The 15,773-nt window shown below is 36.2% G+C and overlaps 1 protein-coding gene, 1 long non-coding RNA gene and 1 pseudogene across 2 annotated transcripts; 1 reads left to right on the forward strand and 2 right to left on the reverse strand.

The window, feature by feature from the left end:
* Positions 1 to 2,786: 2,786 nt before the first annotated feature.
* On the reverse strand, positions 2,787 to 3,548 carry LOC148170650 (uncharacterized; annotated as a pseudogene).
* A 3,624-nt stretch (positions 3,549 to 7,172) lies between these two features.
* Positions 7,173 to 7,995, reverse strand: LOC148170651 (uncharacterized). Its single transcript, XR_015770437.1, has 2 exons — positions 7,466 to 7,995; positions 7,173 to 7,416 (listed from the first exon to the last, which is right to left on the reverse strand). It is a non-coding gene; the product is annotated as an uncharacterized LOC148170651 (long non-coding RNA).
* Positions 7,996 to 8,043: 48 nt separating this feature from the next.
* Positions 8,044 to 8,787, forward strand: LOC148170652 (uncharacterized). Its single transcript, XM_088042208.1, has 5 exons — positions 8,044 to 8,074; positions 8,158 to 8,192; positions 8,223 to 8,246; positions 8,280 to 8,336; positions 8,423 to 8,787. Exons 1-5 carry the CDS (start codon positions 8,044 to 8,046, stop codon positions 8,744 to 8,746), a joined length of 471 nt encoding a protein of 156 aa, XP_087898334.1. The 3' UTR covers positions 8,747 to 8,787.
* The last annotated feature ends 6,986 nt before the right edge of the window (positions 8,788 to 15,773 follow it).

Consider the following 15,773-nt stretch of genomic DNA (forward strand, 5'->3'; position numbering starts at 1 on the left):
AACAGGTTCCTGTAGTTACCTACATTTTGCTACTTTTAAGGTCACTAGATGAAAATTTCTCTTTTATAAGGTACAGACAACTGTCTTTGTGTTTAAAAAATTAAAGAGATATACATAGTGTAGAATACAATGAATAGAAAGAGATGCAGACGTCTAGGGAATTGTCATAAAACTTTTGACGTGAAATTTGTCATCGACCAAATTGAAGTTTTTAAAAATGATTTGTTTTAAGTACACTGAAATAAACTGGAAGAAAATTAGTTCCAACATGGTGAGCAACCCGACTTAAGACCGATTCCATTTTACCGTGTTAAGGGAGAGTAATTGTAAACATTAGCGCTTTATCAGTTCCAATAAAAATTAAACTTCCCTAATGTAAAATAATACGCCTGTTGCCATGTGCTTCGTCAAAGTTCATTATTGCCAAATCGAGTTAGTCTTTCATCATTGATTCTATTCCTAATGTAAGTTTTAAGTCTTCGCTGACACGAAATTGACCGTTTGCAACCAGCATTTGACACGGGAATCGTAACAGCTATCACACAGAGTTTATAAGTTTCATTAAAAACAGTTTTGTAAATTTCGAATAAATCAATCGACTGCATAATGTTTGTGATATTCGCGCTTTTGTCTTTTTTTAATTGTTCTATCGTCTTTGGTAAAATTATAAGTTCTGCTTTTAAACTGTCCAAATCAATTTCATATTGTTCGGCAGGTGGTTTTATCTGGTCGAAATTTAAAAAACTTTGTTGTCCTGAATGTAGACATCTTTTGGAAATGACACTCAAGTGGGGAAAATGAAACGAAACAGAATTTCTCAAGAATTGTATTGCAATATCTAAGATGTGTAACTTATATAAATTTTAAAGATTCAAGATAAATATTAACCAAAAACCACATTCCCACTTGAAAATCAGATCGTACTTTAAGACAAATTACTTTTTATTTTTAGTTCTTGTTGTCTTTGACGTTGTTAACTAATTGTGTCATCAAATCCTGCATTCGGTCGCGCTGTGTTCTGCTGTTCAATAAGTGAAATGAATTTGTTTTTGGAAGGCTTATCTTGAATGTTCATAGGGTAGACTGGGTACGGTTGTAACAATTTTTCTTTAATTGCCCACAGCACAGCTATTACAGCTGTAAGCAACGATCAAAGCCTTTAAAATAAATGCATAGCCACTTGTCTTTAAATTAATGTGAAAATCAGTAGCTCAACTAAAACATTATGGCAGGAATATGTCATTTTAATGAGTATGTGCGATTGTTACAATCGACCCCATACCAGGGGCGGTTGTAACACTAATGGGGGACAGTTGTAACACTCAAAAATAATATGTAAATCACACATTTAGAATCAGTTTTATTTATAAAAAATACCTAAATGTACTTAACACAAAATAAGAATATTTAAGGAACATTTAAAGAGTCTTTTTAGATGATTATTAGAACTAATAAACTAAAATAAATTAACAGAAGTAATATTTCTTTTTTAGACTGTTTTACTCTAGTACTTTTATAATCAGACTTGTCAAATAAAAATAATCTCCAAGTAATAATTAAACAAAACTAATCAATAAAATCTAAATTAAATAAAATATTTTTTCCTTATATTTAATCAGACTCATCGCAGTTATGGCATGTATAATATCTAATCCCATCAGTACAGGCTAGGTGAGATCATCCAAGTGTCTCCAGATCGACTCGCTGAATACGTCTCTAGGCAAAGAAGGCAATAATATTCTTCTTATGGTGATTCTGGTGGTGTATCAGTCTTCTTTTTCTTTAGTTTACCTTTCCCTTTGCCTGTCTTTGTCTTTTCAGTAGATGGTTCATGTATTTTTTTCTTCGTTTGTTTATTTTTTAACCGCTTCTGTCGCTCTTCATACTCTTTTCTAACAGCTTCCTTTTCAGGAGAATCTGTGTAGATCGCAGACTTTTTGGTTTTTCGACCTCTGTTTCCTACTTTCCTAGGAGGAGCTTTAGGGTAGGGTCGTAATGCCTCAGGCGAGAACACAGGCTGGTTGCTTGTAGACGGAAGAGGTTCTGATTGCTGACGCACAACAACTGCAAGAGAGATGCCTGGTTCCATATTTACTGCAACAGCTTGAGACTTTTGGAGCTCGGCGATTTTCAATGTTGTAGGCCTTTGACTGTCAATCAATGCTACATTTTCAGGATTGGCTCTAGATGAAGGTGGATCCTCATTCAACAACGAACGTGATGACGATGGAGTTCCATCATCAGATCCAAGTCTCATGTTATGTTGGTTAGAAGTAGCCACCTCTTTAGCAGCATTTGGATTAGGCCTGTCTGTCACAAACGATGGTGCAAAATCAGTTTCTTGGAACAAATCGCGGTTGAATGGGAAGATCCCTGTCTTTCGAAATCCGGCCTGGATATTCGCCTGAGTAAGAGCAAGTGGCATTGCGGTGGTTATAATACTCGGTATGTCGTAAATAGTCATGGTTTTGCCTGGATGGTTTCGCATCCAAGCATCGCAGGCAGTATTAATAGCTTTTTTGAAAGGCCCATAAACTGATCTATCCAATGGCTGCAGTTTATGCGAGCAGTGGGGCGGAAATGATAGTAATTTTATTCCATTTTCCTTGCAAAAATCTAAGGAGTTGATATGTATATGTGACGAATGATTGTCCAGCACCAATAATACCTTATGCGACAGAGAGGCATTCGTATGCTTTTGAAAATGTTTAAGAAATACAAGAAACGATTCATCTTGCATCCATCCTGATGGATTACCAGCACCGATTGATCCCACTGGCCCGTCTCTAATGAAATGCTCTTTGTATCTGACTCGAGGAAATACAAACAGGTGGAATGGCGTTGCCCAATGCGTTAGCTGCAAATGCTAGTGTGATCAAAGTTCCTCGTTCAGCAGAAGTTAGTGCGCCCACTTGCCTTGTGCCACGTCTTGCAACAACTTTGTCGGGCTTCTGTACTGTAGTAACACCGGTTTCGTCGACATTATATATGTTTTGAGGTTCAAAGTGGTGGCGATCCATAACGATCTGAAGATTGTCATCAAACGCATTGACATTATTTTGATTGAAACTTGTCGCTTGAGACAGGCTTGTAGCTTGAGCAGCGCGCACAGATAGTTCGGGATTTCTCTTCATGAACGAACGAAACCACTCTTCTCCAGCCATTTAATTTTTCAGCCAAGTGGAAGGAGCGTTTAAATTGTATTTTACGGTAAGCTCAAAGGCCAACTTTCTAACCTCTTTTGTGGAAAGACCAAAATATATATCCGCGCAACGAATCAGGTACTTCGCTAATTGCCGTTCTTGGTCTTCGTCAAAAACTCTGTTATGAGCTACATACCCCATTTTGACTTTTTTCATCTGTTCCTGGTCATTTTCATTTGCTGCATCCCTTTTTCGCTTGTATCTCAAAAGAGATACATAGTTAACGCCGTACTTTTCTGCAGCCTGCCTTAAAGAAGTCCCTAATTTAACTTCATCATAAGCGATCTTGTACAGCAGTATGTCGCTTTCGCCTCTCGAAGTCTTTTTTATTCGTTTTCTAGGCATCTACAAAACACAAATAGGTATTATAAAATTAATGTTACTACCGTCCCCATAAAAGTCGTTACAACCGTCCCCACCCCCCATTTTGATAATAAAATTGTCACTAGCACGAGATAGCATAACCTATTCAAAAACAAATCAGCTTATTCGAATCTCTAAAATACGACTACTACATAAGCACGTTTTGAACGACAATAATTATATTAATATTTAAGTTATATCATAAAAAAATTCGCTTAAAATACTTACTTTTGGTTGACAAAACACAATAGGCCTCCCTGTAAGCGTAATTACTGCGCGAAATGTGACGGAACATTGGGAATCATGTTGGAACTTGTTTCCTCGAATCCCTCCACTTGTAGCCCGCGTCTACTTCGCATAGTCTCGATGAGACTCGAATTGTTACAACCGTACCCTGTTACAACCGTACCCAGTCTACCTACTTGGAGGTCGAATTGTAGTTTTGACTTTTTTAAAACGATTTACAATGCTAGTTTTCGTGGAGGTCGAATAAAAAATTAGCGTTTTGTGAAGTATAATTGATTTATAGAAAAAGAATTGGGTTTTGGTCATATCGCGTCAAGTTACAGCTAAATACAATTTTGAATTTTTGAAGTTTGAAGAGCAATATCTCGGAAACGATACTTCTGACACAATTTGAATCTATGACAAAAAAGATGCGCCTTGAAAAGTACCATCAAAATGTGGAAAGAAAATTTTGATTTTATTCGACCACCCCAAAAATCGAAAAAAAATTTGTTAAATCTTGAATAAAATCCAAACGAATTGAAAAAACTATGACATGTTATATATTTTCTTAATGCACATTTAATTCTGCGTTATTTGATATACAACATGACAATTTTAAAAAAACTACCCCTAAATTATTGTTGAAGGTAAAAATCTGAAATTTTGTGTGAATGATTAGTGGACGATTTTAAAAGACGCTGTAATGTCAAAAGTTTTTTTTTGTAACTGGTTTGTCAAAAAATGCAATTTGTACACATAGGGGTTGCGATTTTGTGTCATTGAAAGCGATCAAAATAAAGAGAAAATCTTTCTCAATATAGCGCCCATACAATCACATAGAAAATAATATGTTTAAGATTAGCATTTATGTGGGGTAAAGTCCATTTCCGCCCGACCAAAAACTGGCAAAATACATCGTTGCGCTAGTCGGTTTGTTCAGATTCCGAACCTGACACACTTTTTTTTTTTTGCATATTGTATATATATATATTTATATTGTATGGAACTCAAAACTCTTTTCTTTATCCATTTCAAAAAATTTAGAAAATTTTGAAAAATAAAAAAAATAAAAAAAATATTTTTTTTAATTTTTTTTTTTAATTTTTTTTTGTTTATTTTTTTCTACTACCCCTGTTTAAATGTGAAAAAGTACTTTTCTCTTACGTAAATTTTCAAAGATTTGCTTTATCTCGAGAAACTACTACCCCTATTTAAAAAAAAAACTAAATATATATTCAATAATTTTTATTGTGTTTGCTACAAAGTTAAATGGGCCCGTTTAGCATATTTCAAATTAATAGAAAAAACTGTATGTTTCGATAGCAAAAGGTGATCTAAAGACCTCCTGAAATTTTGAAAATCATTCATCAATTAGATCCGGAGTTATACGGCTGGGAATTTTGAAAGTTCTGAATATGTCGTGTGACGTCACACCACGGTTAATTCAGCGCGGGCAGTGGGCAATTCGCATGGTTCTGGGTGAACGAAAATCACAGCACCTAAACGGCTTAAGATAATTAGTTGAAATTTTTAGAGTTAATGTTTTTTAACTTGCTTTATTTAATTATGCAAAAAAAAAATTATCTTGAAGTATAAGAACAAAAATAAATAAAAATACAAATACAATTTTTTAAGTTTCTCAATTTGTTATCAAAAATTTTCAAAAAAACATTAAAAAATTGTTAATTTGTATACGGAATGGTTCAACGTGATTTTCTCAAAAACAACAAATGATCGGAATTTGAAATTTTGGGTATAAAAATAAGCCTACAAAACTAATCGAGTGAGAGTATGTATTCATATTTTAGGGATACACGTAGGGCGGCGCCGGAGCGGAAAAATCTCTTTTTCCGAAAGTGACATTTTTGATAGGATGTTCTATGTATTTAACACTTTATGAGTTATAAAATTGCGGTATAATAAATAATGATTTTTGAATTTTCTATGTCTAAAATTGAGAAACTGTAAATCTGTCACTCAATTTTGTCACTCAGGAATTTGTTTTTAAAATTATTTACCAAAATCTATTTTTGGTATATGCCATTTAGTATCCAATACATGTATACTTTGATTTATAAAATATTTTTACTTATTTCACCATAAATCCTCATTCTTTCATGATTGTCGTACTTTTTTTGACCTACAAAGAAGCTACGGTTTCCTTCGTTTTTGGACTAATCAATTCCTGTTCTAAATAATATTGTGTACAAATCGTCGAATTTAGGATAAACATTATGGGAAAAACAATATCAACTTTCATAAATTCGGCAGCGTGCCGATAATGACATTATCAGTTATAACTTTTTATACAAGCTCGTCTGATCAAATACCGGTATGAAGCCATCCAAAACGGTGCTAAAAATATTAGATGCCCGATATTTTCGAGCTACAAGAAAATTATATTGCCGAAAAAAAAGTGCAATTTTTGTAATGCACTGTCACCGATACTTGGACAACTTTGAAACAAAAATGATAGGAGTATTATGTAATGTATGTACTTATTTACGACTTCACCTGTGCCGTTAAGAATGACTAAAGTTTTTTCAATAGTGTTGTATATCTGCATTTTTGACAGTCAAATATTATGTGGTAAAACGTCGGGTTTCATTATGATTTTACCACTTTTCGTTTTTAAGAACATATAATTTTCAATATCTTCTTCTGACTGTATTAAAAAAATGTGACAACAGTCTACTGCCTTTATTTGAAACAAAATCACTTTGCCGCATAACTCGTTAACAAGTTATTCTTGTTTTTTCATTTTGAAGAAGACTGATAAATTGTGTATCAGGTGCTATTACCGATGTGTTTCTAGTTACATTGGGAAACTACATATCTTTTGTATGGCATTTTTTAAATTCACATTATAATGTAAAATACGCTAGGCTCTCGGATATTTAAAACAACAGTAATTTGGAATCAGTAATGCTGAAATGTCTCAAATCTGACATCAGTATGGAGTGCGCCGAGTACCGTGGTGTGACGTCACGGCTAGCCACGCCCCGTTTCCCAAATCTACACTTTTGGGATTTTTTTAAGGGTGAAAGAATTGCTGAAAAAATTTAATTTTTTGGGAATCGGTTATTTACGCAAAGTACTTTCAAATTATGAAATAAAAAAAAAAACGCTGAACGGGCCCATTACGTAGTAATGCGGGGGAGGAGTGTGACTGCACCATTTTTCGATCATCCCTGTAAGTGCATTAAAATTAATATTTTTGTTTTACTCCAAAAGTCTTTACTTACAGGATATCACGAATATGCACTCATCCGCAACCGCTCCTGTCTGCGGAATTCTTTTCGCTCCCTCCTTGATGGACAAGGTGGGACCTGTCTTATAATGTCGCTATTTAACACTGGCCGATATCCCAGATAATCATCACCATCATCATCATCATCCCACAATTTTTCTTTTTTAATGTTATTTAAAGGTGTTGCTGCTGCTGCTGTTCCTACTCCACCCCTGCTTGCAGAATTTTGCTGGGGTTGCTAAGATGGTGATGTGGGTGGTTGCGCCCATGCAGTTAGTCCAGGTTGACATCGGCGACTGCACTTGAACTTGTGGATCGCCATTCTCATTGGCTTGACCCAGTGTTCTTTCACGTACGGGCATTGCACTAATTCTGAAAAAAATTATTGTATATAATTAAAAACAGAAGAGCAATGTCTTACCGTCGCTCATGTTGCTTCAAGATTTCTTGATTTCTGTTGCTCTAAAGTGTTACAATTTGATTTATATTAAAGTCATTTATCACCGCCTACTTGACAAAATACGTTTTACGCCTTGTTTATCTCCACACACTATTTTTCAACCAATTCCTACTTAGTACACTTACAGTTGCTGATGTTGCTATTGTGACATTGCGTTTCATTGGTTACAGCTTTCCCACACCAGCTCGGACTTAGACTTTTGAATGTCTTATTGGAGATGTATGTCCCAAACCCATGCACGCTTCTTGTTTCAATGACCCCGGTCATGAAAAATGCAAGCTTGCACTTACAAAATGCATTGACAAGTTCCTGCGACAATGACCTGTCTTTAACATTGATGTAATAAGCTGATATATGTCTAATTCTCTCGAGCATTGACTTGTCCTTCAAAATGTGCAAGCTCAGCAGATTTTTCCGAATGATCTTTCCACCTCCTGCATACGTATCTATAGTGGGGCACTTTTGCAGAATCAACAATTTTCTTTATTATAAAAATGAACTCTTCTGTATTGCAAATCATTCAGTTTACAAAGTTAACAATGGAGACTCCCGCGAAAAAATTCAATTTAAGCCTGAAAAAATCGCCTGCTGTAAGTTAAATTATTTCAATATTTATTTATTTTATTTTAAATACTATTTTTTTTAGTTTTCAGTCATAAGCTGTTCAGAAGAAGAAGACGAAAAATCTGTTAAAATTCTTCAAAATGTTTTGCTGCAGGTAAATAAATTTTATAATTTTTTAGTACATTACAAATAACATTTATTTGGCTTTCAGGAAGCAGGTGGAGTGGATTTAGAAGTTCTCCAGGTAGAAGAAGGAGAATTGCTCTCTGTGAGTATTATAAATAATTCTCTAACAATCTTACTTTCGGTTATTTAAAATTTTTAAATTTTTAATTCTTTTCGTTCAATTTTCAGGGTTGTGAGTCTCTGGATAGTTTTTTAAAGACGGCGGGACAAGTACCTTCAGTGCCACCTCCGATGAGGAAATTAAATGCGAAAAAATCGCCAAAACCAACGCCATCCAGGGGAAAAAATTTACGTTTGTTAGAAGAAAAAGTGTTGAACGAGGAGTCACCTTGTTCATCACAGGACTCCACGGAAGAAGAAGAAGAAGAAGAAGAAAACTCTACAACACCTGCGAGGTTGTCGAAAACGATTGATAGTAGAGAAGCAAAAGCACCTTTACCATCTGGAGGGTATAGAGAGGGCCCTCCAGGAACTCAAGAAAAAAGAAGATAAGTTTCTTCTCGTTATACAAGAAAAAAGAAGAAAACTTACAAACGAGGCATTAAACCTAAATAATCAAATTAATAAGTGTAAAGACGTCATCAACCATATATCGAAACAATTATAAGCTACTCTAATAAATAATTATAATATGTTTTATTGTTTTATTTTATTTTTTATTAAAAACATTTGAATAGACTAGACCACAAATTTAACAAACATGCTTGTACTAATATTGGTTGGTAATTTATTTACGTTCCAGTTATTTCATTAAAGCTAATACAAATTATATATAAACAAAAAAATCTACTATTTACTGCGTTGAATATTTCATTTAATTAAACTTATTCTATTAAATTTTGTAAGATTGCAATATGTTGAAATTCATTTGATTTTTGTTGTTCCAAATTCTTCAAGTGTTGTCTTTTTTTTTTCAAATTTTTACATATTAAAACCATCATAAAAAAAAACAAGGATAACAGAAAAAATTTTGATTGATATATATCATATTTTATTTTATTATTTTGAAATAACATTTTCAATTAATTGTAATCGATACATTTTTCTTTGTAGTTGAAACAATTCAATTTGTTGTTTTAAATGAATCAAAGATTGAATATGTCGTTCAATTTTTATCTGATAACTTTTTATAGCAAGCGTCTTCTCATGGTCATAAAACTTCTTGTTTAGGAATTTGGGCATAATTGTCTTTTTCTACAAATTCTATGTCCGTGGATAAATACACCGTTCCTCCGCTGATCAAAAATATTTCTTTTCCAAATTTAATTTCTTCGTTTAAAGTTTCAAAATTGTTGTTTTTCTTCAATCTATTTGTAAAACGATGGAAGAATCGTTTTGAAGCCAGGACACTTTACACACACCTTTTCGCCATAGCACGTATCAGCAAAACTAAAATTCAACACTTTATATGGTTTATGTAGTTGCAGTGAGCGCAAACTTACAAATTCGTCAAATCTCAAATTATCGTTTAATTCTTTAATAATTGCAGACATTTTCTTTTAAAAGATGAAGTTATAAATTATAATCAATCTGATTTTAAGACTACATTTTGTAGATTTATATAAATATTCTTTCATTCATACGCAAGCGCAATTAAAAATTTCGAATTCAGCACTATTTGAAATATGAACAATTTGCTGACAATCAACAACTGACATGTCTCAAATTGCTAGTGTCCTTGGTTTACAAGTTGAAACTTGTTGATTTCTCTAGTACTTATAGATGCAAGAATTTTGCTTTGACAAAACTGTGTTTTTGAGCTTGTATGTGAATGTATGGTGCTATAAAAACATCAAAAAACATGGAAACTGTGACTTCTCTGTGCAAGCGATCATTACGACTTATACGACAGTACATTAGTAAAGTTAACAATGTGAATGAGACTCAACGTATGATTACTCATATTAACACCACAATCAGAATAGTTAAAAAAGCAATCTTAAACAAAATCTTTCAAAACAATCCATTAGAACAACCAGGTTCTTTAGAAGCAAGTTTAGCTCATCTCAAATGTTATCGTTTTAAATTGAAACACATGAAAAAGCAGTTTAATGTTAAACGTGGAAAAGGTTTACCAACGCCATCTAATATAAGAGATTGTGCTATTTCATGGGAAGATGTTGATTCATCTTTTAACAGCAGAATTCAGACAGGGTTTATATCAAATCATGGATGTAAAGATGCTTTAATTTTTTTAAATAAGTGTTTTAAATGTTTCTCTATAAGAGTTAAAAAAGAATTAACAAAACATCTTTTAAAAATGTCATATTTTCAGCGAATTTTATTAAGCCGCAAAATGATGACATTGATATTGTCACGTTGGCCGAAAAATCAAGAGTCTCGCTTGTAACAATAACAATTTTATTGTGCACTATGAACACTCTCGTAATCCACAATTATAACTCTTTACAGGACTTCCAAATACTAGACTATCTCTTCACTGTCCCCAATCCTATCACTACTCCCCTATATACAGATATTCCCCTACCACTAGCCTAATGCTGGAGCGCTGCGAGAATATTCGGGAGTTCCGCGTATGAATAAGAATTATTCCACGAACCGCTCGCTCTAGAGCAGGGCAGAACGTTCCAGTGCTGGCGCTTGAAGCTTCCAGAATCTTCTCGTAACACTGCCCCCCCTCTTAGTTCTGATCGTCCCGATCAGACCAAACACCTGATTCTCCGTGATATTTACAAAGTCTATTTAGGTGAACCACTTTCATCTTTGAACGGGCGCTGCGTTGGATCCGATACACCACGTCGTTGATCGTCTTGACCACCTTATACGGACCCTCCCATGTAGATGTCAACTTCGGAGATAGGCCCTTCTTCCGTTGGAAGTTAAATAACCACACCAACTCTCCCTCGTTGAATCCTTCACGATTAGCCGTCACATTATACCTGGGCGGCATTCTGCTGTCAGCTAACTTCATCCTCTGTCGCATATGATGATGTGTTTCCAAGAGGGTCTCACCATTCGTCTTCGGAAAAGGCCCGGGCACATTCGTGGCAATTCTCTCAATCGGAACTCTCATGTTGTAGAACGGCATACCACCTTCCGTTCGCGCTCGAGGTCTATCACTTGCCCCACAACCCGTACATCTCCTGCACCATCGTTCAACATCTTTACGACAGCCGATCCAGTAATACCGTTTTCGAACCTTGCTCAACGTTTTGTTCACTCCGAAATGAGCGCCTGATTTCCCGTCATGGGCCTCTCTGAGGACTCGGGAAACTCTACTCCTGGGTACTAGTAACTGCGAGGTTATCTTCTTCCCATCTGCGCTTTCCCATGCCCTTTTCAGCACTCCATTTTCTACTAGGAGGGAGTCCCATTGCGCCCACAACGCTTTCAACTCTGGACTTCTTTTCGAGATATCTTTCCAACACGGCCTTCCGTTACCCGCTTCCTTCCACTCCAGCAGTGGCCCAATCTGTTGGTCTGCTTGTTGATCCCTTCGAAGGTTCCCAGCAGTCCAATCATCATCACAGCCCATGACTATCCTGTTTACTCGTATTGGTCCTTCGAACTTCGAGTATTGCTTGCAGTCATTGGAAAGTCTACGAGAGAGTGCGTCATCATTATTGCGTTGCCTTCTCGTCGATTTCGAGTTGTTGACGGACTTCACGGTTTTCTTTGATGTCTGAGAGGCGTTCTGGCCGTTCTCGAGAACAACCCTGCAGTCACGTCCAAAATGACCTGATTTGCCCCAACGAGAGCAGGTCTGGCTAGTTCGTTGTTCCTGAGACTTCAGTAACTTCCTGAGCTCCTTGAGGATGTCATTCAGGTCCGTATTTGTGGTTGTGGCCGTAGACGTTGTCTCTTCTTTGTCAACGGCTCGGCTTTGTTGGCAGTCGGGAACATTCACAGAATACTTCAAAACGCCCTCCATCTCCAACGCGCACACCAAAGCTTCTTTTGCGGTGTTGTATCTGCCAACACGCACGATCCTCTGTAACTCCGGATCCCGAATACCTTGCAGGAACGTATCCATGGCCATTCGTTCGACAAAATTTTCTGGCGCCGAAGGATATGCCAGCAAAATAACTCGTTTAACACTTGCCGCAAATTCCTGCAGCGATTCTCCAACCCTCTGCCGACGAGTCTTGAGCTCCCAGGCATATACTCGCTGAAGGTGTTGGTCCCCAAATCTATCTTCCAACGTCGCCACCAATTGGTCGTAGCGCTCCCTGTCTCGACTAGGAATGGTCTTTAACAAGTCGAGAGCTGCACCTCTCAATGAAACTATCAAGAATGACGATTTTTCTTCTTCCGACCATCCGTTGTGTTTAGCTGCAACTTCAAATTGCAGTTTATAGCTGTCGTATGAAGTCGACCCATCGTAAGTCGGAGGTTTCATTTCTTTCGTTGCGGTCAGGCCGGTCCTATTTGGAACTTGACGCCTTAAGCGTAGTAACTCATTTTCCATGTGCTGTTTAAATCGCTCCAGATCTTTAACTTCTTCTTTGACGCCTTGTAGTTTTCCCTCAACGCCTTCTAGCCGCTCTGTTACCTCTTCTTTGACGCCTCGTAGTTCCTCCTTGACGCCTCCTATCCAGTCTTCTACTTCCTCTCTGACGCCTAGTAGTTCCTTAACCCCTCCTAGGCACTCTTCTACCTCTTTTTGAATTTCATCGACCTTACCCATAATGGTTACGTTCATGTTTTGTCCCATGTCTTTAAGCTGGTTCAAGATTGAGGCATTTTCTGTTTGTCTCCTTTCTTCTTCTTCTAGTTTCTCCCTTTGTCTTTTTTCTTCTAAATTCGTAATCAACTTTTGTTGTGTGTCCATTTTCGCCATCATCGCAGCCATCAATTCTTGCAGCGCCTCCATTTCTGCGGCTTGCTGTCTGGTTTGAACAGGCATAAAAATTGTCCACAATCAAGTAACAATGTCACAGTTCGGTAATATCACGAATTTTCCGATCGAAAATTCCAGAGTTTCCTCACTAACAATATTGGACGGGATCCCACTTTCTGACACCAGTTGTCACGTTGGCCGAAAAATCAAAAGTCTCGCTTGTAACAATAACAATTTTATTGTGCACTATGAACACTCTCATAATCCACAATTATAACACTTTACAGGACTTCCAAATACTAGTCTATCTCTTCACTGTACCCAATCCTATCACTACTCCCCTATATACAGATATTCCCCTACCACTAGCCTAATGCTGGAGCGCTGCGAGAATATTCGGGAGTTCCGCGTATGAATAAGAATTATTCCACGAACCGCTCGCTCTAGAGCAGGGCGGAACGTTCCAGTGCTGGCGCTCGAAGCTTCCAGAATCTTCTCGTAACAATATGAAATCGTTTCCAACAAAAAACGAATTAATTGACAAATCAACTAATTTAAAAAAATGGTATCAAGCAAATGTTGTTAACAAAATTATAAATAAACTTGAAGAATTTGCTGAAAAAGATTCCGGATGGGCATTATTGGAAATATTAGGTTTAAAAGTTAATATTAACCAATATGATCCCATTATTTAAATTTTTGAATATGTTCTTAATATATGTAAGTCTTCTTTGCAAAAAGCATTGGGTTTATTCCTGGCCAAGCTTTGACTAAACTTAAGTCATAAAGTTTTACAATTTTTGTTCGAGTTTCATAGTTATGATGCAGTAAGATTTATAGTGTTATTCTCTAAAATTCTACTATAGTCTGTAAATTGTTACAGTATGTAGCTTATAGAGCATTATAAAAAAATATTTACAGAGATGCATGAAATTCATATTCTCTAAATACTTCTGTAATTGTTTCAATTACAGTGCTCCAACTTTGTGGAGTAGGCTTTGATCGCAATGACGTTTAAAAGTTTTTGCTTGACAAACGGAATACCGACGCGAAGTGTGCTCGTTTTTAAATCAAAAATGGAAGAGATCGTCAAATACTACTTCTCAGCAGTATGAGGAGTATTTGAGGTTAATGGAATGCGATGAGATATTCCGAACGAATAAGTTAAATCCGACGGTTTCCCCGTATTATTTAACCAGATGCTGGGAAGCATAAATTAAATGCGTTTGATACTGGTCCAGTATTATCTCCCAAAGAATGGTCAAAGGTAAAAAAGACATAGTTTAATTATATACAATTTTTACATATCTAAGACATGAAATTCGTAGCGGTTCAATGACTGGAAAAACACGGTACGTGCGAAATACAGGAAAATTGCAGAAAGTAGAATACGAACAGGGGGTGGTGAAGCGCAAGAAATCTATTTGACCCTTAGAAGATAGGGGTGGTGACAGGTTCCCCAAAAGTACCTGTCGTTGCAGGTTTGCAGTTACATACCCAAGCTAGTACGTCAGATTTATCCACACCACGTCCTAGCTGCAGTGATGAAAGAGTATAATTTGCAATCTGAAATTAACGAAACACTAGCAATTTTTGATGAGGAGTGCAGAAATGATAACATAAATAATAACAGTACATCGGCCTTAGAGCCCCCCAAAAACAAAAAGAAACCTAATTTAGACAAAGTGATCAAACCAAACAAAAAATTGGAAAATCGAAGTATAAAGTCAATTGGAGAAGAATTATTAAATGAATACAAAGACCGTACTATCCAATGCAAGGAGCTAGAACTAAAAGAAAAACAATGGAGATTGGAAGTGGAAAAATTCTGATTTGACGTAGCTCTAAATACAAATACGAAAATCCTTTGTTTGAATTTGACAACTCATTGTTATAATTATAGTTTTTATAAGTTCAAAAATACATAGGTTTTTTTTACAGCATAGATAATATATGCTGCATTGGGAGGACTATAATGCAAAACCCTGTGCTGTAGCAAAGCTCGCCAATGGCCTTTTAATATTCCAAAAATTCTTTCAATCACGTTTCTTATGGATCTTAAAAATTCATTAAAGCGGGCTTCTCGAGTGCCATTTGCAGCTACCGCAAAAGGGGTAAAAAGCCAGGAAATCGTACATCACATGCTAAAATGCGACCAGTAGAATCGCCTATCACCATTACATTAATGCTGTGAAAGCCAATTCTATTAATGTAAACATGTGGGGGGTGATCTTCGTCAGTAACCCGTGGGGTAACTATTGCAACATACGACCCGTCAATGCATCTCAAAACACCCCTAAAACCGTTCTTCTCGTAAAATTTTTGTTTGACTTCCGCCTTTTCTGCGACTTCTGTAGGAAATTTTATCCAGTCAGGCATTAGCACTTCGACAATCAAACGACAAATTTCGTTAACTGATCTACTTATTGATGACTGACTAACTGAAATCCAAAAAGAGTTACCTACTGCCTGTTGGTAAGAACCTTTAGCCAGAAAGTGCAAAGTAGCTAGAACTCGCAAATGAAGTGGTAACCCAGTAGATCTTAGGCGTTCCGGAAAATGAGGATTTAACCACTGGACTAAATTTTGCGTTAGCTCTTTAGATAGCCTGAAATTGTTAATTAATTCATTGTCTGGCGCGTCGAATGGATTCATCTGGTCACGAAGACGTCGTCGTTTAATTCTCATATGATCTCTACAATACAAAAAGGTCAGCCC

The sequence above is a fragment of the Gnatocerus cornutus genome, chromosome 7, assembly GCF_029298725.1.
Source record: "Gnatocerus cornutus isolate USDA-ARS CGAHR chromosome 7, icGnaCorn1.1, whole genome shotgun sequence".
NCBI classification, from domain to species: domain Eukaryota; kingdom Metazoa; phylum Arthropoda; class Insecta; order Coleoptera; family Tenebrionidae; genus Gnatocerus; species Gnatocerus cornutus.